A 27,060-nucleotide genomic window follows, 5' to 3' on the forward strand; every position below is an offset into this window, starting at 1 on the left:
CAGACCTTGCACACTTGATGAGGGCCTGTTTCAAACCACAGCTGTATTAATAATTTTTTTCCATGCTTTCACCCTTACCGATATTAAAAGTGGAAAGGCTATAGAAAGTTTCTTGGTCTATAATAAATTCAAGAATTCTCCTTAAGTTTCTACAATGCCAATTATGTTAAAATAGTAAATTTAATATAAGTTCTAATCCATTATTCTTTTGAATGTGGATCCCATTGGTTCTTACTTGTAATATATTATTAAAATAACTTCACACTGGTGATGTACTGAGTGACAGTTTGACAGCTTGGAATTCTGATGGGACATGCATATCTCTTTTATAACTAGGTTTTAAAGCTCTGTTTTGCATATTTACAACCGTGCAACACGCTGAAATTACAGCAGGGATCTAAAATTTAATTGTAATTGAGGAACATAAATCCTCCGTTTCCATAGAATTTAATTAAACACTTCCATTTGACTTTACACTTCTGCTTACCTGTCAAAGTCTGAGTTTACAGGATCCTGGTAGTAAAATCTGAAATGAAATGGACAGCCAGAAAGACTTTATTTGATCAGGTAGTGTCAATTAAGTATATGGTGGAAAAAATATGTACCACATTAGAACAGAAAATGCTTGATATTTTATAATGAACAATTTTTAAAAAGAGAATTTAATGAAATTTTGCAATCTTTCATATCCACTGAAATTGGTACCAACAGTGAAATAAATGGGTAAATTACTATATATATGCACTAATATCTGCTCATATAACAAAACAAAAGCAGAATGACAAAGGGAAGAAAGCAAGAATTTAAAATATAGTCAAATTAAAAAAGGAAGCACTTTGAGTCCAGACAGAAGGATTCTGTTTCTGTGGGATCTCATCTCTGAATGTTATGTTTTCCCTTGAAAAAAGCAGCCTTGAGACTCTATGTCATAATCAGAAAAAAAGAGACTGCTGTGTGTCTGAACCTGTTTTTCAGGAGGAGTAGTTACCATATTCTATTGAGTGAATTATCCAACCACTGAGGGAATTTATTGTTGCCTTCCACAGTGCCCAGTACTTATTAAATGGTCAGTGAATATTGGTTGAATAAATAACAATGATGGAGTCTATGTTATAGGTACTGATAACACCTAAAGTAATCCTCTCTATATATTTTCTTCATTACATGGTTAACCTGTCAAACTTTTATTAGATTATGTCATCTTTGATGACAAGTAGAAGCAAAATGACCAAGGCTCCCTAGTTTCAAAAAGAACAAGATCTCACTTGGATTAAATTGTTAATGAGTAGTATCATATGAGCTCCCCAATTCTTTGATAACGTTACAACAGAGAAGGGGTTCATGAGAACTGTTAATTATAGTTTTTCAAGGAGAATGAAAAACTGGTTTTGTAACTTTGAAACAGAAAGTATATCTCCCAAGATTTATAAGAAACAATAGGGAGTGCTCCTGGGAAACTTCCATGACGCTGTGAACAAATGTGTGTCCTCAAACTTGTTCCGGTGGTATGCTGGTGCTCCATTTTTTTAGACATCTCCATGACATGTGTTACATATGCAGTTGGTACAGCCACTTTGAGCCTTTCCTTTTTTATTTATTTTTTTGTTTTGTTAATCCTTACCGAAGATATTTTGCCATTGATTTTGAGGGAGAGAGAGAAAAAGATAGAGGGAGACAGAGAGACATCGATGTGGAGACACATCGATTGGTTGCCTCCTGCACATGCCCTGACCAAGGCCCAGGGATGGCACCTGCAACCCAGGTATGTGCCCTTGACTGGAAATTGAACCCATGACCCTTCAGTGTGCAGGCCGATGCTCTAACCATTGAAATACACTGGCCAGGGCATTGCACCTTTTCTTAAGGAGAGAATACAAAGTATGGCGAATGAGTAGTTTCCATGTTCTGGTCTTACACACTTGGAAGAAAGGAGAATTGAGAAGATTATATTTAACACCAAAGTAGTTTGGGATATTTTTAATTATGGAAAAGCTACTTGAGACAGTTAAATGTAATATTCAACAACATTTTTCAACAGGTGCAGTTTTGGTATCATTTGTCTCAGCATTCGCATCTCTCGGTTTTTACAAGAACATCACTGGATGGAAATTTGCAAAAGCAGGGTGATCTAATTGGGACCTCCAAATTTCAATGGAGACAAGCAAAAATCAATCTCTATGCAAAGACTGGAGAATCTAGTTTGCCTTTTCAGGTAAGCACATACAAATTAATAAAACTCAGCAGAAGATTCCTATTTGATGTTAACCTTCTCAACCATTAACACATATATCCCTTTGACATCAATAAAGCAAGCACGTTCACAATCAGGAATGAGTAGAGAGGTTATTTTGACTAAGTGCTCAAGAGTTATCTGTGGAAGCATAGCAAAGGTGGAGTTAAGAATTTAATACAATGGCAGAATGGCAGAGATTAGAGTAATTTATGAGGAAAATGTCCTTTGTGTGTGTGTGTGTGTGTGTGTGTGTAATTGTGGATGGTGGATTATTTGAGATAGTGAAAAAACTTTACTTGAGCTATATTCACATTTAATCCTGTTGCTCTATTCCTGTTGCCCATTAATGTTGGAGATTTTTATTAATCTTTGATGTCATTTTCTTGGTTAATAATAAAAGAAGGCAACTGCAGCTTATCAAATAAGTACCCCAACTTCCACCCCCTGAACATGGCTCCCTTCTGGATGATGTTTGAAATGAGTTATTTTTGAAACTAGATTTAGTAACTAAGTAGACTGTAGTGGGAAATGCACTGCCTTCAGAGTCAGGGGGTCTGAGTTCTGATCTCTGCTCAGTTCATTGTTTCCTAAGTGACTATGCATGTTACATCTTTGAGCTTCCAACTTCCCAGCCGGTGAAATCCCAGTGGTATTCAAAACAACACTTTAGGGGATTCTGAATAATAGAGAAAAAGTTGCCACAAACAGTAGTGGCTGTGAACAGGCTCTGGAGCCTGGGGTTCAAATCCAGGTGTAGAATCATAGGGATGTTGCTTAATCCCTCTGCCTTTCTGTTTCTTCCTCTGTAAGTGTGTGTGTGTGTGTGTGTGTGGGGGGGGGGTATGTGAGAAGGCTATTGTTAGGGTGTTAGGGGCCCCTGATATACAGCACACCTCATTTGGTCCTCGTTTTGAATCGAGAGAAATATAAAAGTCAAACAAATAGCAAAATATTTTAGAGAAGATGGCTTTAGATTCTGCAGCCATATATTTAAAGTAATATTTCACCTCAGAATGAATAGATTCACTCAGAGAACAACCAACTCTGCTAGAGAAGGACTAGACTCACAGGTTGGGGGACACCTTTTATCATTATCCAGGGATAATATCAGAGAGCCTTCCTTCTGAAGACGGGTTGGCTCACAAAAGGAGGGTTGAATAAGAGACAAAGAGGATGAGTTGAGAACACCCAGCTTATTCTTTTAACATCACTGGTTAGGTAAACCGCCCTCCTCCCAGGGGAAAGGGTAAGGGTCAGCCACAGCAGTGCTGCTTCAGGCAAGTCCCTGCCCACGGAAGCAGGAGGAATAGGGAATAGAATGGATTGCTATTAATATTATACATCAGAGTTATTGTGGAGATTAAATGATTTATGATTTATACATGTAAAGCACGTGGAGGAAATCTGGCATAGAGTAAACAGAGACAGTTAGCTATTATTGTTGTGGTGGTTATCACCTGGACATTGTCTGGGAATAATAGACATTCTGTAAATGTTAGTATTCTTTATGTAGAGGACTGTCCTATTGACCAGAAATCTAGGCTCAATGATTAGAAGTTTTTTCACGTGGTTCTCAGGGATTATATATATGATTCCACTCCCAAATCTAATGGACAAAAACACTGTGAAGCTATTAACTTTTAATTGAAAACATTTTATAAAGGCCAGTCATGGAATCATTTTCATGTCAATGTCTGTTACATGTGACAAGACAAATAAAATCAGAACAATTTGAAATCTTGTCTCATTTACTTGTATTCTATATAAAATTTTAAAATTAGGTCTACTTTTAGTTAGAATGAAACCATTAAGATCATTCAGAGTCTATTGTTCATTGACATTATTGGGGAGAAAACAGAATGTCCTTTTCTATGCCAAAATATCTTCACATGAATTTTTATAGAAGCTTTATTCATAATTGTCAAAAGATGGAGGCAACCAAGATGTCCTTGAGTAAGTGAATGGAATGGATAAATAAACTGTGGTACATCTAGATAATGAAGTACTATTCAGTGTTAAATACAAATGAACCATGGAAAGACATGGAGGAACTCTAAAATGAGTATTGCTAAGCAAAAGAAGCCAATATGAAAAGGCTGTAAACTGTGATTCCAACTATATTACAACCTGGAAAAGGAAAAACTCTGAAGACAATAAAAACATCAGTGGTTGCCAGGGGTTGGGGGAGGCAGGGAAAGACAAGAGGGTTTTTAGGGCAAAGAAAACATTTTGACAATATAATGATAGATACATGTCTTACATACATTGGTTCAAACACATGGAACCATAAAGTAAACTATGGACTTTGTGTGATTATGATATGTAAATGTAAGTTTACCAATTGTAACAAGTGCCCCACTCTGGTGGGGGATGTTGATAATGGGGGAGACTGTGCATAGGTGGGGGCAGGAGGCATATGGAAACTCTGTACCTTCCCCTCAGTTTTGCAGTGAACCTAAAATTGCTCTAAAAGTCTTAATAATATAATAATAAACAAAACAAAACAAAAACCAGAATGTCCTGTTAGTACTAGTTATTTGAGAAATATTATGAGTTGAGACCAAGCCATTCCTTTCTAAGCCTGGAGGCACTCATTAACTTATCATTATCATTGAGGAGTGTCAGCATTGTGTAGTGTTTTTTCTCTTCAATATTTCTTTAGGATTTTGGTTTTTGTTTTTGTCTGTTTTGCAGTACAGATTGAGACTACTCTTTATTATCTGGGAAATATTAAGTAGTTTGTAGAGTCATTAGTGATTTGATAGGATTTTATAATTGGATAGCAACATATTTGTGATGTTTTCCAGAGCAGGCTTGTCCAACTGCTCTCCTTTCTCCTTTTATCACCCTCCACGGGGGCTCAGCACCACATGTTGGCTATTCTCTCTACCCAGTTGGGGCCTCCCATTCATCACTAATCACCTTCAGCTTGATTGTGATGTCCTTCAAAGGGAGGGAATGGTCTTGATTCTTGCTAAGCCTCAGCCATGTTTAATTCACCCCCGAGAAGGTAAGAGTTTTGTCTCTGCTTCTGCTCCTTCTTATTCCTATTGCTTGGCTATATTAAAGGTTTGTTTTAGAGACCACATGTGAGTAAAAAGAAAAACAAGAAAATCTCCATTAGTTTTCCATTAAGAAACCCATTACAGGATAATCAGCCACAATTTAGAAAATTAAAATTTGGAAGGCAGTATGTGAAAAATGAATTTAGAGGCAAAACTTAACCTGACCAGAACTATGTGAGGTATTTAGGCAGTTCTTTTAGTGATGGGTTTGATTTACAGCCCTGCCTCCAAGCTTCCTCAGGAAATCATGTAATACATCCCATATGTATTAGATTAACAGCCTCAACTCTGAACTTTTCAAATTTCAAAACCCAGCTGGCCCCAAAGACTTTAGATAAGATATCATGGGCCTGTGTTAACAATCTGGTGTGAATCAGTCCAGATTTTATACACAGAAACACACGCAGAGACAAAAATACACAATATATAAATATGCACAGTCACACACATACGTACATACAGTATTATTTAATACATAATAATATAAATATCATTAAATATTTCAAACAAATAGAAGACACAGAGTGAGGCAAATACCCATGTACTCACATGTCAGAATTAACTAATGTTAACATTTTCTTTGCTTATAATACTAATGTTTGTTTGCCCATTAAGATGCAACTTTGTCCTCTTTGTACCTCTTTTTATCCCATTTCTTATCCTCTGTAGGGAGAGAAAGAAAGCTAATGTTATGTTTGTTTTAACCTGATTTCTCTAAGTGTATATTCAAAAAACATGGAAATATGCATGAGGATTCTAGCTAGGCTCTACTTCATTCTTTTATCAACAACAAAGGATACTATACTTACAAATAGTTAATCTAGCTTTTAAATATTTGAATATTTAAAGTTTATCTTCTTGGAAATAGTCATTTTGGGCACTTTAAGTTTAGTGGACTGAATCCTTTAAGGGTAACCTTAGTCATCGCCTGGCCATCAGTTCAATGTGACTAAACTCTGAACATATTTATACAACATAATCCAATCCAATACAAATATTGGGAAGGAGAAAGGCATTCGACTCTATGACCTCTTTATTCCCTGGTAGCCACGAAAACCTGATTCACTGTGGTCCTTTGGGTGTCTCATGTGCTAGCAGACATCACAACAGAGTGCAGTTTGCTTTGCTTTCCTCAGGAAATGAGCACCCTGCTCAGGTAGGGCTTTCATGCTCCCTGGAGGGACAGGGTTAGGCTTATGCTTATTCCGTGAGAACAGCAAATTAACAACTGTTCAGTATTCTCTCCGTTTCCTGTACAGTGTTTACAGGAAGCATGTAAGTCAAGTAGTTAATAGTATTCTTTCCCATATGTTTTAGCTTGGCCTGTTTACATGCTATATTCAGCTTTTTACACAACTTTATTAATTTAATTTAAAATTTCCCCTCTAACTGCTGTTCTTAGTTTTAATAACTAAAGTTGACACTTTTTCTGAGTACTGGCCATTGATTTTCAGTTGATCAACTTTCTCTGAGTTTCCTGTTAAAAGATAATTGTGTCATATTTTAGATTTCATTTTAAAATGACCCTTTCGTGAAATTTTCTACAGTTATTGATATCATGTTCACTCTTTATCAGAGTCAATGATAGAAATCAATAACAATTTCCTGACATTATTGAAAGATTCAGTAAGATTTATAATACAAAGGAGAAAGCTGGACTAGTCTCTGTAAAATTGCTATGTCCTCAGCCTTCTTAATCTAGGGCTTTCTTAAATCTGTTTTGCCAGGTAGTTTTGTTCTGCAGCATTTGCTTAAGACTGACTGTCTCCTTATTTCATTATAGTGATGCAATATAGCATAATCATTAAATGGCTCAGGTTCTGTATTTTTCTTACTAGATGTCTGACCTCCAACCAATTACTTCAACTCTCTAAGCTTCTGTTTCCTTTGCTTTAAAATGAAGGCAAAAACAGCATCATCTTTCATAGGGTTAAGACAAGTGAACATGCCTGGTGTTTAAGAAAGCTCTAAATAAAAGTTAGCTCTTGCTCTTATTATTGATACCACCATCATTCAAAAATTACTATATTTTAGTTTCTCTTCTAATATCTTTCTGCTTTCTCCTTTGCCTCATAGTCTTGTATTTATTGTTCTTGTTATTCATTTTTAAAACATCAAAGAACCAACATCTAAATATGCTAGTTGAGTGTTTTTCTGGAAAAGCTTCCCTTAGTTTTGCAGGTGTAAAAAGTAATCCCTTGATTATAAACATCATTTACAAATTGTGGTTCTTGGAAGCAAAAACAAGAAATGATTTTGCTCATTCAGGGAATAAATTAATTAATTAAAACAAATTTCAACAAGATCCTGAAAAATAGTTTTAGAAGGGAAAGACATCTACATACAATTTAAAGCTTAAGTTTTCAAATTGCCTTGAAAATCGTATGAAATGAGGTTTTCAATCTTTCTTCATCCATGGTTGAACACTTCTCTGAGCAATCTCTTTCTCACTTACTGATTATTCATAGGTACTGTCTTTCCCAAAGGGAGCTGCATTGGGTTATAAAGATATCAGCTTGATTAAAACAACCAATAAACAGTGGGAATAACCAAGATGATTTTGAAATCATCAGATGAGACTTTAATTAATGGTGGATCATATTTTTTATGTCCTAGTCCTAAATTTAATTGTATAGAAGTTACCAAGAAGAGGTGTGGATCACTTGATGCCATGTTTATCTGTTTGGATGGTTGTTTTATGCTCACATTTTAATAAGACTCTCTAAAAGAGTCTGGTGGTTTTCTTCAGGCAAAATGATAAAACCATATTTTAAGACTTACCCCACAATTACACTTCAACTCATCCCATGACTCACTCACTTCGTTCAAAGAACAGGATCATGCACCTCTCCAAGAGAACAGAAAATTGCCCAAATATTCTGTATTTTATCCAGCTTTTCTTTGGGCAGTGCAGGACTTCAAATATGGTCATCAACAAAGGCTTATCTAATAAGTCTGAAGAATTAAGCATCTATATTCTAATTGACTTCAACCAGAATGTATTATGATAATGAATAAAATGAAAATTCTTCCAAAATTAAAGTTTTCCAAAATAAATTACAATAACTTAATGGTGTTAACCATAAAATATTTCACAATTGCAACACTGTATTTCATTTGTTAAAATTCATCTTTAAAACCTGTTATTAATTCCTGCCTCTTGAATGAAGGCCAAATTTCTCAGTTGGCTAAGACTGTACAGAAACCAATTTTAATCAGAATTTTTAAAATTATATACAGCTTATTATAAAGTATCAAAAATTATACACTCCTAACCACAATCATCTCCCATCATAATCTTTATCTTGAGTTAACTGTAGACACTAATTTATTTTTACTTCTATATCCTTTCTATTTATGTAATACTAGAGGCCCGGTGCACGAAATTCATGCACTGTGGGGTAGGGGTCCCTCAGCCCAGCCTGCCCCCTCTCACAGTCCGGGAGCCCTCAGGGGATCTCCTACTGTGTACAGTGTGTGTTTGTGTCCGTGTGTCCACAGGGGTCCTGCCCCAGCCACATTGGAGGCTTGGAGCAGGTGCCCCGAGTGTATGTATGTGTGTGTGTGTGTCCTCTGGGGGCCTGCACAGCCATGCTGCGGAGGCTCAGAACAGGTGCCCTGTGTGTGTGTGTGTGTCTGTGTGTGTGTCTCTGTGTGTGTCTGTGTGTGTGTGTCTGCTGGGGGCCTCCCCCAGCCGCGCCACAGAGTCTCAGAGCAGGCGCCCTGTGTGTGTATCTGTGTGTGTGTCTGCTGGGGACCTGCCCCCAGCCACGCTGTGGAGGCTCAGAGCAGGGGCCCCTCTGTGTTGTTCTCTCAGGCTCGGGGCCACACCCAGCCCCTTCTCCTGAGCTGGTTGTGACTGTTATGAGGAGTCCTGACCTCATTTGCATATTACATATATATGATGTGTGTACCATGTATATCTAGAAACCCAAGCCATTGTGTATTTTTAGCCTAATAGTATTATTACTGGCAATATGAGCTCTTGGTTATTAACTTTTCACAGGAAAGATTTCACAATAAGTCTAGGTGATTTTGAGAGTACATGTTAAAGCTGGGGAGAGAGAAACAAAGGAAAGGCTTAAGATAGAAGAGGCAATATTATATCAGTAGGAGTGAGCTAGGCAGAGCTGCCTTGCATCTTTGGAAAGAAACTCACAGGGTAGAAGAAGTGAGCCAGCTGGGCTGTGTGGACTCATGAAACAAATTACAGGGGCAAAGTAAGGGCCCTTGGAAAAAGAAAGCAAAGATACATTCCTTAGGAAAGAAGGGGAAAGAAGAAAGCATGCTCTAAGAGAGAGAGTGTGTGCACTAGGTCCTTGGTCTTAAGGGTTTTTATTTGTTTTCTAAAGGCAGGAATTTTAGGGGAGTTCTTAGGGAAGGATCTCAATAGAATATGCATAGTTTTCCAGGTGTGCCCTTTCAGGTGTCTACTGATTGGTTGGCACCAGGGCAAGTGGTCATTAGTCATCGCAGCTGGTCCTGATGTCAGCCATGGCTCTCTTCATCTAGTTTTGTTGCTTTTCTGGGCCTGGAGCTGAAACACAAATGAGGCCTAGATGTTATCCCTAGTTTAACCAAAACTCTTTCTCTGTGGCCAATAGACCTGGGACTTTGTTCCTAAGATTATTTGATGCTGATCAGAACCTAATTGTCATGAGGGCTTAAGACTTTAGCCAGTGATTCTGCAAGGGAGATGGAGGCAGGTGAGTCAGGGTGCTGGATAGGGCCAGTTTGAGTTGGCCATCTGTCTCAGTTTCTCCATTCCACTTGCCAATAAATTTGTCTAGCTTCTTACTATCCTGATTCAGTATCATACTATAACTTTCTTTGTAATTTTTTTTTTTACTCAGAAACACATATTTAAGGTCTTTCCATACTAGCACATAGAGATAGATTAATTTTAACTGGCATAATAACCTATGGTTTATATCACCATTAATTTATTGACTCACGTTTGAATTACTCCTATTCATTTGTTACCAAATCCAGCATTGAAATAAACATTCCTGCACAGGCCTTCATGTGTATGCCTATGAGTGTCTCTCTAGCATAAAGGCTGAAAAGCAGGATTAATTTTTGTAGGCTATGCAATTTTTCTTCAAATTGATGCCATTCAATTGCTCTCCAATTCATGCAGTCCATCCTTTCCATCTATTAATTAATTAAAAATGTTTTTGTTAATTTCAGAGAGAGGAAGGGCAAAGGAGAGAGATAGAAACATCAATGATGAGGGAGGATCACTGATCAGCTGCCTCTTTCACGGCCCCCACGGGGGATCAAGCCTGCGACTTGACCAGGAATCTAACCATGACCTCCTGGATCACAGGTCGACACTCAACCACCGAGCAGCACTGGCCAGGTTTCAATTAACTTTTTGTTCTCTTAAAATCTGATTTTCCTATATATAGGACGGAAAAATTTTCTTTATCCATTTTAGACCTCTTCAGACATGACTGGGTCCAAATATTAAACTGACAATGCAGATTAACTGGGGGAAAAGTGTACAAAATTATTTAATGTGAGTTTTATGTGACATATGAGCCTTCATAAGGACATGAAGCCACAGTGAAAAACTCAACCTGAATATTTTCATGTGGGGTTCAATGAATATAATAGGGCAAGGAGCATGAGGGAAGTATAGTAATCTCGGTGACATTTAACAAGGGCTGTTCATTCAGATTCCCCTCTTTGTCCTTTGTCTTCAGAGATAAGGATAATCCTTTCCTCCAGATATAGGGAGGGCACCTTTCATATGAGCTTATTATGATCTGCTTCAAGGGAAGATCAAAAAGTTCATCCTGTAGAAATAGTGTGGTGTCCCCAGGACTGGTAACAATGAGCCTCCATTAGTAACTGTAAACCTGAAGGAGCAGGAGGGGAACAGTCTATGGCAGACAGAGAGGTCCTTCTGACAGGAGCTGAGGTCTTCACTTGAGTGATGGACCCTCCAAAGGGCTCTGGGGGAATAAATACCCAGATCTCCCATTTCTCCATCTCTTGCCAGGATGCTCCAAGGACCGCTGAGTTTTGTGAAAGAAAAAAATTTTCTGACTTTTTAAAATGGTAAGGAAGACTTACTCAGGATTCTTGCAATAGACATTAAGACTATTCACAGTATGGGAGAGAGATCAGGCTCAACTCTGAATATAGCAAACACAGTTGAGGATTCATAGCCAAGGAGCAGAATGAAAGGTGGGGAGGTCAGTGGGTGGAATATGACTTAAGAGGAGACATGGGGGTTGGGGGGGGGCGTGTGTGTGTGGGGGGGAGGGGGTTGGGGGGGGAGGTTCTTGCTGAACCTACGTAATAGGATTCTTACTGAAGGCAGGCTAGGAATTATACATCAAAGGTGGAAATGAGGAACTTGATCAGATAATGAGAGTGATCAGATATTAAGAATGGGGGATTCTCTTCAAACTGACTTTGCAGGATTCTTGCTAAAACTGGGCTATGCAAGCCCAGCAAGGACAGGGGCCAAGACTGAAGCCTAGTCCAAAAGAGGGCTCAAGCTTTGCTCAGTGGCAATATGAGGTTTATCAAAGGCGCGATTATTGCTAATTGAAAACTTTTCCCAATACCCCACTGTGACGACTTGAAATATAGTTGGAAAAACACCCACAAAAAAACAAACAAAAAAATAAAAGAGGGCTCAAAGAAACCTGACTAAGGTTTGATCCAGAAGAGAGTCTTTTGCCCCTACAGGACAGCATGTGAGACGGAGAGGAGCATGAAGGAGGACTTAGAGGGAATCGGAGGGGCCAACTGATGAATTACCTTTCAGTAGATCAATGAACTACTGACTCCCTGATACAGGGGTGAAGTGAAATTTGATCAAAATCTGTTGTTTTGAAAGTTATAATGTAAGGTAACAGATCATAAAGATATGTGTGCCTGAGTAAACTAGCCCTCAGAGTTATACATGAACATGGGGACTCATGAATTATGATGCAGTATACTTTGAATTTCTGAGTAAATCTAGAAGATGAGCCTCAAATAAAAGTTGATCCTGCACATGACATTTCTCCAATTCCTTCAGCTTAAAATATCCAGTACACCAAGTTGCCATATTTTGGGGTAGTGTCTCAAACCCCATCATTCTATAATACCCAAAGTTTCCAAATATACCATACATGTTCACATGTCCTTGCTTTTGTTTGTAATGTTAGTTTCTCAATGTAACAAAATCTTAAGCAGCAATTATAATAGGTTTAAATTATTACTTCTTTGCCACATCTTTTTTCATCTTGCCTCACATTCTTGGCAGAGAAATAATGAAGTCCTTTTCTTGAATTATCCTAGTATATTATACATATCTCTTGGATAGCACTTCTGGTATAGGTTAGTTGTTAATGTATCATAGGAAGTAAATTATAAGATCTTTGGGGTGAGAGATCCTCCCTGATAAGATGGAGATGCACTTATAAGCTGTGTTCTTGACTGGTGGTCCTACTATTGAAAGCAATTTTAGGGGTAAAATGGGCAGTTTTAGGAATTGGGGGTCCTAATGACTAGATGAGGACTGCCTAGATGAGGGCTTGGGGCTGCCAAAAGGCATACAGTCACAGAGAAAAAAAAGAGGTGTCACAGGATAAGGGAAGAGGAAGACATCCATCCACAGAAGATAGGGAAAAGCCGCGGGGTATGGGAGAAAGAGGAAACAAACTTTCACAGAGGATAGAGATATGCTGACAAATGAAAGAAAGAGGAAAAAGATTTTCACAGGAGATAGAGAATCCTACCACTGAAGGGGGAGAGAAAAAGGGGAGCACCACATGAGTTTTGAGCTTTGAAGCTAATATTCTACCAATTGGAAAGCAGGATGAAGAAACAAAGAACAGCAGCTTTTATAAATCTCAGAGAAAAGGAGCTTAGGGGGTTACCCCCTTTGGGACCCCCTCCCTACATGGGAGTCTGCACTTGTTTCCAATAAATTTCCACCCTTTTCATCTACCACCTTTGTCCATGGCTTCATTCTTTGAGTCCATCTGGACAAGAACCCGGGAAAGAAACCGCCCTTGCATCCTGCTCAGGAAAATCCACCTGACTCAGTATGTTTCCTTAAGACTCCAGATATAATTTCTTTCTTTTATTTTTTATTAAGATTATAGAATAACACAGAAAAATGTGGTTAACAAGAAAAATAAATTATATCAGTCATTATTCAGAACTTCAGAATAAATTAAACTTTAATAGATGCTTTAGCATATGAATATTACTAACCACTATATAGGGTTATAGATTGTATGCTTCACCTTACTAAGTAAATTATGTATATGTATACATACTACATATAAGTATTTAAATATTCTTATATGAAAATGAATCATGCTTTTCAGCAGACACATTACAAATGAATTCATATCTCAATTAAATTGAGTTGTAAACCACACAGTTGATTATCCCAAAGAGCTCATTTTAAATGCATATGGCTCTTAATAGCTCCAATGGGAAGGCAATCCTTCAGTACTGATGAATGTTATAACTTTGAATTGAAACAAGGGTACCTAAAGTACTAAGGTTACATAAAATGCTGTCAAAATAGTTATGACTATTAATTTATAATTTGAATGTTCTGGTCAAAACAATTTTCTAAAATTAGATTGGGAGATGTGATAGATGCAAATGAGCTTCTCTCTACACAAAGACCTTTGTTTTTATGGTATATTTTTAATAATTTATCTTTCTGTAATTATAGCTAATTTTAGAAGCTACTCTTTTATCATCAAATGCTTCCGTTGCCCTAGATGACATCAGTATATCCCAGGGATGTGGAATTTCATATATGTCACTGCCAGGTACTAGCATATTGAACAAAGGTAAGTTTTTCTCATGGTCATTGCAATTTTAAACTTTGAAATAATTAGTTCTTGATATCAAAATATAAAATACATTAAAGTCCTTCAATAATATAACTCACTAATACCTAATGCCAGATGTGGGTTAAATCACATGTCCTTGAAAACTAAAATATATATTTTTAAATTTAATTTTATTTAAAAAAATGTTTTTATTGAGAGAGAGAGAGAGAGAGAGAGAGAGAGAGAGAGAGAGAGAGAGACATCAACCAGTTGCCTCTTGAATACACCCCTCCGGGGGATCGAGCCCACAGCCTGGTATGTGCCCTGATCAGGAATCGAACCAGCGATGTGCAGTGCACAGGACAGTGCTCAACTAACTGAACCACAGGCTAGGGCTCTTTTTTTTTTTTTAAAAAATTAAATTTATTGGGGGTGACATTGATTAACAGCATTATATAAATTTCAAGTATGTAGTTCTACAATATACCAACTGCATATTGCACTGCATGCTCACCATCTTCCATCACCATATATTTAACCCACTTTACCCTTTTCCATCTCTTCCTACCTCCCTGCCCTGTAGTAATCACCATAGTGTTGTCTGTGTTTATAAGTTTCTTATTTGTTTTATTTGTTCATTTGTTGCTTTCTGTTTTATATGACGCATGAGTGAAATCATATGGTTTCTTGTCCTTCTATGTCTGATTTATTTTGCTCAGTATAATGCTCTCAAGATCCATCCATATTGTCACAGTCGGCAATATTTCATCCTTTCTTATGGCTGAGTAGTATTCCATTGTAAACATTTATCACATCTTCTTTAACCCATCACCCATTGAATGACACTTGGGTTATTTATATGTCTTGGCTGCTGTGAGTAATGCTGCAGTGAACATAGGCACACATGCAGCTTTAGGAATAAATGTTTTCCAGATGTTCAGGTGATTACCCAGCAGTGGGAATGCTGAGCCCTATGGGAGTTCTAGTATTCATTTTTTGAACAACCTCCATACTGTTATCCAAAATGGCTGTACCAGTTTACATTCTCACCAGCAGTACATGAGTTTTCCTTTTTCTCCACATCATTTCCAACAGTTGTTATATCTTGTCTTATTGATAATAGCCCTTCTAACACGTGTGAGGAATATTTCATTGTAGTTTTGATTTGCATTTGCTTTATAGCTAGTGAGGTTGAGCATCTTTTCATATATCTGTTGACCATTTGTATGTTTTCTTCAGAAAAGTGTCTGTTTCAGATTCTCTGTCCATTTTTTAATTGGATTGTTTGGGATTTTTTTGTTGTTGTTGTTGAGTTGTATTAGTTCTTTATATATTTTAGATATTAGCGCCTCATTGGAGGTATTGCTTGCCAATATCTTCTCCCATTTAGTTGGTTGCCTTTTTGTTTTGTTGATAATTTCTTTTGCTGTGCAGAAGGCTTTAATTTTATATAAAATATATATTTTTTCAAAAGTAAAACTATGGTATGTCACAATCTATACTTTAGTCTATCTTCCAATGATATTCTAAACTTTAAGCTAAAATTGTCACATATAGGTATTTTAATTTTAAAAATTATGGAAGAACTTTAATTATTTTGCATGTTTTAAAGCACTTCTATAAAAATAATTTCTATTTTAATTTTGTTTGGCAATTAAATTTAACATATAATAAAATTCATTTTTCATAATCACCTAGGACAGTGGTCGGCAAACTGCGGCCCTTGAGTGTGGCTCTTCCACAAAATACCACGTGCAGGCACACACATACAGTGTGATTGAAACTTCGTGGCCACACTCAAGGGGCCAAAGAGCCGCATGTGGCTCGCGAGCTGCAGTTTGCTGACCACTGACCTAGGATTTAAAACAAAATTATTGTGTTTAGAAAAGTGACTTAAGGCTAGAGAAAAATTTAAATCTTGATCCTAATTCTCTATTTAAATTCAAAACATAATATCTCTCTATATAAAAGGCTAATATGCTAAATGTCTGTCTGGGTAATGATGTCATGTAGCAATGCCCTATCGATGACTAATCTCCTTGCAGTTTCTTCAGCCCAGGAACACGACTTGCTTTACAGCCAGGTGCAAACATTTCATACTTTAACCAAATGTCTGTGAAACATTTTCCCATGCCTCATCTCATTTGATCCTCACAGAAGTCCTGGAGTAGGTATATAGGAGACTTGGTGGAATCCTATTTTCTTTTCATTAGCCGGAAAACAGATTTAGAAAGCTTAGAAACTTGACCTGAAGGAAAAGAAGTAAGAAATGGTGGACCTTAAAAATTACTTCAGGTTTTCTCACTGCACAGAATGTAGTCAAACGCTGCTGCAGTTAAATATTTTACTCTTTGTTCTCCCTGCGTGATCCATAATAATTATCTGCTTTGTGTTGATATTTACTGCTGTGCTGCTGACAATTACCTGAAAGAGAAGTTGAGGTGCTTCACTGGGCTGGAAACAGTTTAGCTAAATCAAAAAGCAGGTCTCATTAAGCGAGTTTATTTTATATATACAAAAGGCTAAGTTGACTCGCGCATGCACGATACATATAAAGCTCTTGCAGGTGCCAATTGCACAGGGGTCTTTCCATCTGTCATTGTTGATCGTGAATTTGGTTGACACTTCTATTATAAAGAAAGAGTGAATAGTGGTATTAAAATATTTCTTCTAATTAATTTCCTTTCAATGTTCATGAATTCGTGCACCGGGCCACTAGTTTTTACATAATAGATGGAGTTTGGCTAACTCTTTGACTAAATACTTTTTAGAGAGTTTAAATTAAGGAAAGATGATCATAAAATGGATTTTAAATAGGCAAATAGGCATTTTTGAAAGTCAAGTAGGCATTTTTGAAAATCTAACCATTATTTATTTATTTATATTATTTATTTATTTTAAATATTTTTTTTTGTTGATTTCAGAGAGGAAGGGAGAGGGAGAAAGAGAGATAGAAACATCAATGATGAGAGAGATTCATTGATTGGCTGCCTCCTGCACACCCTCTACTGGGGATCAAGCCCGCAACCTGGGCATGTGCCCTTGACCAGAATCAAAGCCAGGACCCTCCAGTCCGCAGGCTGATGCTCTATCCACTGAGACAAACCAGCTAGGGCAGAAAGTCTAACCATTATTTAAGTCCTGCAAGTACATTGAAACACATATATTGTGCCTGAAGTTACTTTGTTATTCTAACACTGATTGATGTTTCCCTCTGGCCATTTGTACTCATACTCCTGGGTCAATTAATAAATGGGCAATATGAAAAATGTTGCCTGAAAACTGCCACACTTCATTTTTCTTTATCTGTATACATGAAAAATATTTGCATGTTGAAATCAAACACATCATATACTCTGAAGTTATATTTCCTTACACAACATAGTGAGAAACTTGCATTCTTATAGGCGGTAAATGTACTAAACAAGGATGACATAGGAGAAACAATTCTGAATTGAGAACTGGATTAAAGAACTTTTAGTTGAAAGATCTCTGTTAAAGACATCTTTCATTGGAGAGATTGTATAATTCTTTGTGCTAACTTTATATTGTGTTAACATGTAATTAGTCAGAATGTATGTCCTGGGCTTATAATAAACCTTTCTAAACTCTATGGAGTAGTAGAAAGACATTAAAGAAAATGTAATTGGAGCAAAGGTGTGGCTAAACATTTTAAATTATCACTAAAATGAACCTTATCAGAAATCTCAGAGGATTTGATTTCAATTACAGGTAATTCTTTTTGTAAATGAACTCAAAACTCATATGTGCCTCAATTTGAATATGAGCCCAGTTTGTTAAAGCATAATTCTAATTAGACCAAAATTATATAAATTCTTCCTGAAAGGCCAATGGTTTTACACAAAGAAAAAACAAACAAATACTGTTTTTGCAAAATTTTTCAATACCCAATTATAGGAGCCCCTTATGGGACAGGACTGGAAGGGGAGTTAAAAATGATGCCAAACATGGACAACAGGGGGATGAGAGCATGAATGTGTGTGTGGGGGAGGTTGAGGGTTAATGGGGGGATGAGGACACATTTGTAATACCTTAACCAATAAAGAAATTAAAAAAAAATGATGCCAAATTCCACTTGTAGTGAATTATGTTATACTAGAGGCCCGGTGCATGGATTTGTGCACTGCTGGAGGGCATGGCCTGCGGGGATCGGTCCACTGTGGGAGCACTGCTCATTTTGGTCAGCTGAACGGCTGTGGACCTGCCCTCTGAGTGGCTGCTCCTGCTTTGGGAGCACTACTCATTGTGGTCAGCAGAGCGGCACTCCCACTGTGGGACAGCTCCTGCATTGAGCATCTTCCCCCTGGTGGTCAGTGCGCATCATCGTGACTGGTTGACCAGTCGTTCTGGTCGTTCTGCCATTCAGTCGCTGGACTTTTATATATATAGATTTGTGGGGCAAAATGGCCAGAGATTTACCTTGACCCTATATTTTATTTTTTGTTTTGTTAATCCTCACTTGAGGATATTTTTCCATTGATTTTTAGAGAAATTGGAAGGAAGAAAGGGAAGGAGACAGAAAAATAAAAGAGAGAGATATTGGTTGCCTCCTGCACTGTCCCAGCTTTGAGCCTGCACTTGGTTTGAGTCTGCAGCCCAGGTATTGCCCTTAATCGGGAGTCAAGCTCATGACCCTTCGGTGTGCAGGCTGATGCTCTAACCACTGAGCATACGAGCCAGGGCTCAACACAGTATTTATTAAATACTTTGAAAGCCTTTGAAAGCCTTTGAAAGTTTCAATTGGCATTGTTAATGGCTATAACCCTTTGGGGAAACTCTTAGAATTAGCCTTATGTTTATATTTGAAGCACCAGACACATGATGGGAATAGCAAATTATACTTTGATTTGGCTTTATGTACAGCTTTTTTATCATACACATATTTAAAAACTAGTGGTCATGAAGCAATTATGTATTCTGTTTATGTGTTGAAGGAGAAGAGGATGTTTTACCCTTTTCATCTCTTAATTTTAAAGGTGGATTTGTGCCACGTGAGGATGCCAGCTATATTTCATCCAGCAAGGTCTGCGATTTTACATCTGTCAGCCCAAACGGAGCAGATGAAGCCAATTGTGGTGAGTCAGTACTTTAGTCACTTAGTCACTTTTAGTGACTTTTCATCACTCTAGTAGTCACTTGGCTAAGATTTATGTGTACATATTCACTCTCTAAATATAAAGTGCATACTACTTAAGTGTGTGATGTTTAATAAAGACAGAATTGAGACCTCTTAAAACTAAAATGACTTGCAGTTGAACAACTTCAGAGGGAAGTAAGGGGAGCAACCAAAGGACTGATATGCATGCATATAAGCATAACCTGTGGACACAGAGTGTAGGGGGGTGAGGGCATGTGCTGGGATGTGGGAACACCTGGGGGGAGGTCAATGGGGGGAAAAGGAGACATATATAATACTTTAAACATTAAAGAATTAAATAAAAATTAAAATAAAATGAAATGAAGACAAAATAAAGCAAACCAGATTAGTTTTAAAGCAGTAGAAATGAATGAAGACACCTTACTTTTGTTGTGCTGGGTTTGAATATAAAATTTGAAACAAATGCAAAAAATAATTCAAAAGACAAGAACAAGAGTCTATTATAAATATTCATTTATTAAATTCTGTTTTCTATTGTAAGAATGCTTACTTTTATTGTTAACAGTTGCCATTCCAGTGCTACATAATGCAGAGAGGTACATAATGCTTAAGTATATTCTTTCAAACCACAGTGCATCAGTAAATAAATTGGTCTTAAAACTATAGATCATGGATATTTCTATCTATTATTAAATCTTTCAGGTTTTCTTTTAACTTTCTTCTTTTCAAAGCTGTGTTTCCATTCTTTCTGTATTATGCTGATATTGCTCTAGAGCAGCGGTTCTCAACCTGTGGGTCGCAACCCCTTTGGGGGTCAAATGACCCTTTCACAGGGGTCGCCTAAGACCATCGGAAAACACATATATAATTACATATTGTTTTTGTGATTAATCACTATGCTTTAATTATGTTCAATTTGTAACAATGAAAATACATTCTGCATATCAGATATTTACATTATGATTCATAACAGTAGCAAAATTACAGTTATGAAGTAGCAACAAAAATAATTTTATGGTTGGGGGTCACTACAACATGAAGAACTGTATTAAAGGGTTGTGGCATAAGGAAGGTTGAGAACCACTGCAGGAGTTGAAGAATTATATTATATGGAAGGTAAATACTTTCTCAGCCAGGATTTCTTAAAATGTTTTCTGGTTTTCTTGTTATGTCAGAAGAGTCATTTATTGATAAGTCAGCCAGGGATGGGTCAACAGGTCTAAGTCTATCTCTGATATACATTAAGACTGTTACCAAATATACATGGTTTAGGAATTTTATCTACGTAAACTCTTTTAATCATGAACAATCTAAGAGGTAGGTACTATTATTATCCTCATTTTATAGACTTTCTCATCAGTTAGTGTCCATTCAGGAGACAGAAACCACATGAGAAATTTGAACAGTGAAGATTTAACATAAAGAATTATTATTAATAAAAAGTAGTTAACTACAAAAAAAGAACAATAAAAAGGAAAAGAGTAACAAACATGGGGAGCAGCTTCTACATCTAGGGCTGAGATGGCGGATCCAAGGAAAGAATACATTTGGATAAGTACACTTTACCTACATTCCAACACTGGGATTGAGACTTTTTTGTAGAGGGTATGACTGGGGACCCTGGAATGTGGGGAAATCCACTGGGATGCTGTGGGCTGGATTTGGCTCAGAGCTGATGGGCCAAGGCAAGGGAGAAATTCTCCACCAGGATGCCTGAAAAACTCATCGAAGGGTCACCTTACATTGTTGGCAGTCACAGGGCAAGAGAGAAAAAAAAAGTACTCTGGAGGAAAAAATAAAGTTCCTTCTATTATGGTACCCATCCTGTGCTCTGTACTGAAAAGCCTAACATTGTGCAAACTAACCAAAAGAGAAATGTTTATAGGGTCCAGCTCCGGTATCTCAAAGCAGGGCAAAGAAGGGTACTTTAGGAGCTGAGATACAATCTGTAATAATCTATATTATAAAAGGCCTGTGGCCGTAACACCATAAAGACCAATGACTGGACTCACCAGGAGGTGCATTAATGGGTCCTGCAGTGAGGGTGGGTGGGACTCTGGGACTCGTGCAATTTCGCACTCTGGGCCTCTAGTAAAAGCATAATATGCTAATTAGACCAGATGTCCTTCTGAACAAAGCTGGGGCCACGAGGGAAGCCCGGATCCCAGGTGCCTGCTGGAGGCCGGAGTGAAGCCTGAGTCCCGGGTGCCAGAGGGAAGCCAGTGCCGGCAGCCTGGGGAAGGAAGGCCTACTCTTGCACGAATGTCATGCATCTGGCCTCTAGTATATTTATAACTAGCATTCTTCTTAATTAGTGGAATCCCATTTTCAATGCAGTCCATGTACCTCACAAACCTATATTCTTAAGCACACATTATTAGCCTTCTTATCCTTTCAAGGTCATCATTAAATTAAGAATGATACTTGCCAGAAATGAAGAGTTGCCCTTATGATCAGTTTGAGAAATAGGAAGTTTGAAGCCAGACAAAAAAAATCACTTTTGGAGGTGAACTCATGCTTTTACTTAGGTCCCTATGAGATCAAATAATAACTTAGTTAATTCTATATAGAAGTTTAAATAATTAATGTCTTTAAAAATAACAACAAAACTGAATCCATTCTCTTTAGTAATTATTTCTTTAATCACATTACATTTCATAAATCTGAATGTACTGAATTGCCTTCAGTTCCTGTAGGATGTTTCATGGAATTAAAAGATTGTTTTCTGGACATGAACAGAAGATGACGATCACTACTTGGCAGAGGGCCCATGACCACAGTGAACTGGGTTAAAAATTAGCAAATGAACTCCAATTCTGAGTCTTTATTTTCATTTCTTTGCCTGCTTTATTTTTTTTTTTTTTTTTTTTTTTTTTTTTTTTTTTGCAGAGCTAATTTTATCCTGGGAATCTGTTTACTCATAGAAATGCTAATTCTTCATCCCATTTTTATGAACCTATGCATTAAAGATTCTGGCAGTGAGTAGAGATGAGATAAAGGCACAAGGAAAAATGTAGAGGAGTAAGGATAGTAGTCTTTTGTCTCTTTGCAGCAAAAAGGAGAGAAGGAAGTACATGGATTTTAAGGTGAGCATCTAGCCTTGAACTAACCAGCATATCAATTACCCCATAGAGAACTTAATTGCTTGAAAAAACAGATGTTTTCTGCAAGCTGAAAAAGACAATACCACCCATAGGATTTCTATTCATAAATAATAAATCCTCCTTAAAAAGGACATTAATATTCCAGAATTTTAAATATTTATATTTTGATGCAATTTATTCTAATTTTCTCATTCTTATGAACATTGCTAACTCAACTTGATTTGTTTTTCTTTTAGATAAAAGTAATTATGGCCTGCCGCAGAATAGTTATTAAACGTACTAAGAACTAGGTTTTCAGTGCCTCTGAAATATCTTCAAACCTTTTAGTAAAAAAACCACACTAGAATATTTTAACCAATTTTGGTAAAATAAATTTCAAAAAGTTATTGTATTAAAAAAAAAGTTTGGGATGCCTGGAGATTTTGGCATTTTGTAGAATTTCGAAAACCTTGGATGATTTTGTGGTAGGCCGTTAGACAGACCTGAGCAGAGCTAGGGATATGGGCCAGGAACAGGTCACCAGGGTGAAGAGCCCAGGTGCCTAGCAAAGAGCAAAACTGGGAAAAGAAGGACTTCACCCCAGTGTAACCTTTCTTCTATTAGCATATTGCTATTAACACGTGGTTTAGACCGCCTGACCTTTCATATCACTGTTCAGGCAGTTCAGACTCTCCTCGGACCTTTCCTCCCCTGGCATGTTGCTAGCCACGTGGATTATACCTCCAGGACAAGGAGGCTTTGACCCCCATCCAAAACATGTAAGCCTCAGTTGTGTTGCAGCTCCAGGCCCAGAGAAGGAGCAAGGCCAGGTGGAGTGATGCCTCTGGTGACATTAGGACCAGCTGCATTGATTGATGATCCTCTGCTCTGGCACTGACCAATCAGTAGAGGCCAGGACCCTAAAAGGACACACCTGGAGGGCTGATAAATATCCTATTGAGATCCTTCCCTGGGAACGTTCCTAAAATCCTGGCTCTTAAAAGCCATTAGGACTTTGAACCCAGTGCTACTCTCTCTATGGAGCACACCCATATCACATCCCCCACCCGGTGCATTTTTCTTGTCTGTCTGTTTCCTAAACTCCAAGGGTCCTTCTTTTGCCTCTGTAAATTGTTTCCTGAGCCCATACCTTCTATCACTCCCTTCTTCTACCCCTGTGACTTTCTAAATAAATAGTCTTGGCTCTGAATTCTTTCTTAGCCAGAACTCAAGTACTAAGGTTGCTGAACCAAGGTTTGGTCTGACTCCACCAGTCTAACACCTGGTGCCATTTTTGCTGCTGCCAACAATTTAAGTGAACTTCTATATTCATTTATTGCAATATAAAACTACGATTATTTAAATTGCAGCCTAGTTGTGCAGGTTTTTAAGGAGTCCCTTCCTCCCTCCCTTTCTCCCTTCCTACTTTCCTTCCTTCCCTTCCTACCCTTCCTCCCTCCCTCCCCGCATCTTTCCTTTCTTTCTTTTTTAGACAGTTAAAAATACCATACACTGAAAATGGTGTTAAATTAAGTGTCCCCAATATTTATTTATGGTAACTGAGGAACTGAAGAACCTACATAGCTGGGCAGATGTAATATCTCTTAGCAGAACTTCCCTTGGCCTGCAGACCCTAACAGGGTGGGCTGCAGGGAAAAGCGCTGATTTCCATTTGGGCTTGGTAAAGGCATATTGGCAAAGTTCATGCCAGAGTGATTTTATAATGGGCTTATGTTGTTATTTATGAAGAACTTTGACAAATAATCTATGTTTTCATTTAAGAGAATGTTTCAAATTATTTGGGTATGTGAGCTCTCAAATCCAACTTGGCATCAGTAGGACAAAACCTAAGGAAGGCTGGGGGCCTGAGAGGGAGACAGAGAGCAGAGTGCCCAGGTGTGTTCGAGCGGTGTCAGTGCTCTGAAAAGTTCCTTTCCCCTGCACAGGCTGTTTGAAGTCAGTACGCCACTGTCATCACTTTTAAGCACATCTCTTTATTTTTCTTAGCTTAAAATTGTTAATTTGAATTATTTCTCTAGGATAGGCACTAAAATTCAGTTTTTGCTTTAAATGGCTATTTAATGACATAGTGCATTTCGCCTTTTTTTTTTTTTTTTTTTTTTTTTTGGCCAAAGGGTTATTATGTTAATAAGCAGTCATGCCAGCAAAGTACAAGGGTTCCAGCTACACTGTGCTTGAAGTGCCTTTTGAAATTTGCTTTCAGTTCTCTCATGCTCATGAAGATACTGTTCAGAAGGTCCCATTTTTGTAAACACATATTTAGTTTTCTCAAAGACTAATATAGGTAATACTACTTTATATAGTGTTTGCTTTAGTTCCAGAAAGTAACCTTTATACTTGGAAATGAAAATTTCATGTGTCAAATAGTATCAGTGATACATTTTGTTATGTCACACTGGATGAGCAGTGTATATATACACACATATGTGTATGTGTGTGCAGTCATTTTGTTCTAGTCCACACTGTGTAATGCAGATGAGAAAGCCAACTCTGTACTTAGTAAAGATATTTTAATATTCTCAAACAACTTTTTCTGAGCTCTATAATGCATTTCTATCTAAAAACTGTTTAGTCTGATATGCATGTGATTTTCTTGCTAAAAATAGGCCTAAATGATTTCTTATTTTCTATATTTCTCTCTGTTTATGGGAAAAACAACATAAGCTAACACTTAGCATTTGAATTCAATAAAGTCTAAGGAAAGATAGGTCACACAGTATAGAAAAAGGAATATTTTATTATTTTTCTAATTTACTTTTTTCAAACTTAGATGCTGGTTGTATATTTTCCCCAAACTACTGTATCTGCTAGAATCTTTAATGTATAGATTCATAAAAATGGGATGAAGAATTATCATTTCTATGACTAAACAGATCTCCAGTATAAAATTAGCTCTGCAAAAGAAGCAGGCAAAAAATAAAGATAAAGACTCAGAGATAGGGAGTTCATTTGCTATTTTTTTTAAAAAATATATATTTTTATTGATTTCAGAGAGGAAGGGAGAGGGAGAGAGAGATAGAAACATCAATGATCATTGATTGGCTGCCTCCTGCATGCCCTCTCCTGGGGATTGAGCCCACAACCCAGGCATATGCCCTTGACCAGAATCAAACCTGGGACCCTTCATTCCCCAGGCTGACGATCTATCCCCTGAGCCAAACCAGCTAGGGCTCACTTGCTATTTTTTTTTTTTAACTCATTTCACTATGGTCATGGGTCCATTGCCAATATGATCTCCTTCTTATTTTCAAGTCTATAAAACAGTATTTTAACTTCCTGAAACACACTATTGTGTTTTGTTGAAGGTAATTCAGCACATTTCAATTTTATGAACTGTAATGTGATTAAAGAAATAATGTGTGGTTAAGAATGTGGGTTCTGGAGACAGATTGCCTGGATTTAAAACAAGGTTCCACCAATTACAGACTAGACATCAGACAAATGTGCCATTTATAAATTGATTGTGTCGTAGCTCCAAATCCATCTTTCTTTGCCCTGCTTTGAGTGAGATACGGAGCTGGATTGTGTGAACATTTCTGACTAGCTCATACAGTGTTAGGCTTTGTAAGGAGAGAGCACAGGATGGATCTACATGAGGCAACAAAGTGTAGAGTAAGGAGCATCTCTTTTTTGGGTCCAATGTACCCTTTTTATTTTTTTGGATGCATTCTGGTGGATAATTTCTTCCTTTGCCTACTGGCTGTAACCAGTGTGTGTGTGTGTGTGTGTGTGTGTGTGTTGTGTGTGTATGTATGTGTTGTGTGTGTATTTGTGTGTGTGTGTGTGTATGTATGTATGTATTTGTCTTCTAATTGGGGCTGTATTTTTTTTCACGTTTTCTTTTGAAAAAAAATGCTTTTGAGAAGATATTCTTAGGAAAGATTCAACATATTTAAAATTAATTATAAAATTAAAGGCTTCTTAAAATAATGCAACTCTTTTTAATACACAAATTACTTTTTATTTTACAAAGAAGTGAAAATAAGCTGCTGATTTTTATTTTATAGTCTTCTGTATAGGCCTGACCCCATGGGAAAATGTCTGAAATAAACCTATATTTGCTAATTATTTAACAGCTTACATTTTTATTAAGTGTAAATTGGTTAATCAATAAGTTATTGTGGTAAAAAGATGTTATTTTTTTCTTAGTAAACTGGATTCTTATTTTCTTCCTCATATTTTCCTCAAATTACAATCTAGACATTGTTTTCCAATTAAAAAAACACACAAAAAACCTCCCTCAACAGAGGTAATTATAAAATATTGGAATGGGAAGTTGTTTCTGGTGAAGGCTCATCATTTCTGTTACATAAAACCAAGAAGTGGAGAAAAAAGTCCATTCATTCTCATTTATGGAGCCATTGATCACTGAGGGGAAAAAGAGGAAAATATTTCTGTAGACAAGTAAAATCCGGTAAATATCCCAGGATATTCTTATCAGTCTTTGCTGCAGTCAGTTATGTTGTCAGATTAAAGAAAGTCAGTGTAGTAGAGATAAAATAATAGATAAGATACTAGAGATTAAAAAATACAGGATTCTTTTTCAGTTAAAAATTCTACTGATAATATAATCTGAGTATTTAATAAGAACGTCTTTTTCTATGATCACTTAAGATTAAATTTCAATAACATAGTATTGTATCTGTGGAGACAGTGGATTTTTTCTATGCATTACTTTGAGCACATTTCGGCTTTTATTCTTCACTAAGATCATTGTTCTTCTTTGCTCTGAAATTAT

At 37.1% G+C, this 27,060-nt stretch overlaps 1 protein-coding gene across 1 annotated transcript in view; it reads left to right on the plus strand.

Annotated features, from left to right (window-relative positions):
• The window catches only part of MALRD1 (MAM and LDL receptor class A domain containing 1), a gene marked incomplete at both ends in the record, with an annotated part of 616,248 nt that overhangs the window by 95,584 nt on the left and 493,604 nt on the right, over positions 1-27,060 (plus strand). Inside the window, 3 exons of the mRNA XM_081103892.1 lie at positions 2,039-2,212; positions 13,997-14,117; positions 19,097-19,195. Of these exons, the coding sequence (XP_080960018.1) occupies positions 2,039-2,212; positions 13,997-14,117; positions 19,097-19,195 (394 nt within the window). The remainder of the gene's footprint in view (positions 1-2,038; positions 2,213-13,996; positions 14,118-19,096; positions 19,196-27,060) is intronic.

This window comes from Myotis nattereri (genome assembly GCF_964212035.1).
Source record: "Myotis nattereri genome assembly, chromosome: 1".
Taxonomy (NCBI): domain Eukaryota; kingdom Metazoa; phylum Chordata; class Mammalia; order Chiroptera; family Vespertilionidae; genus Myotis; species Myotis nattereri.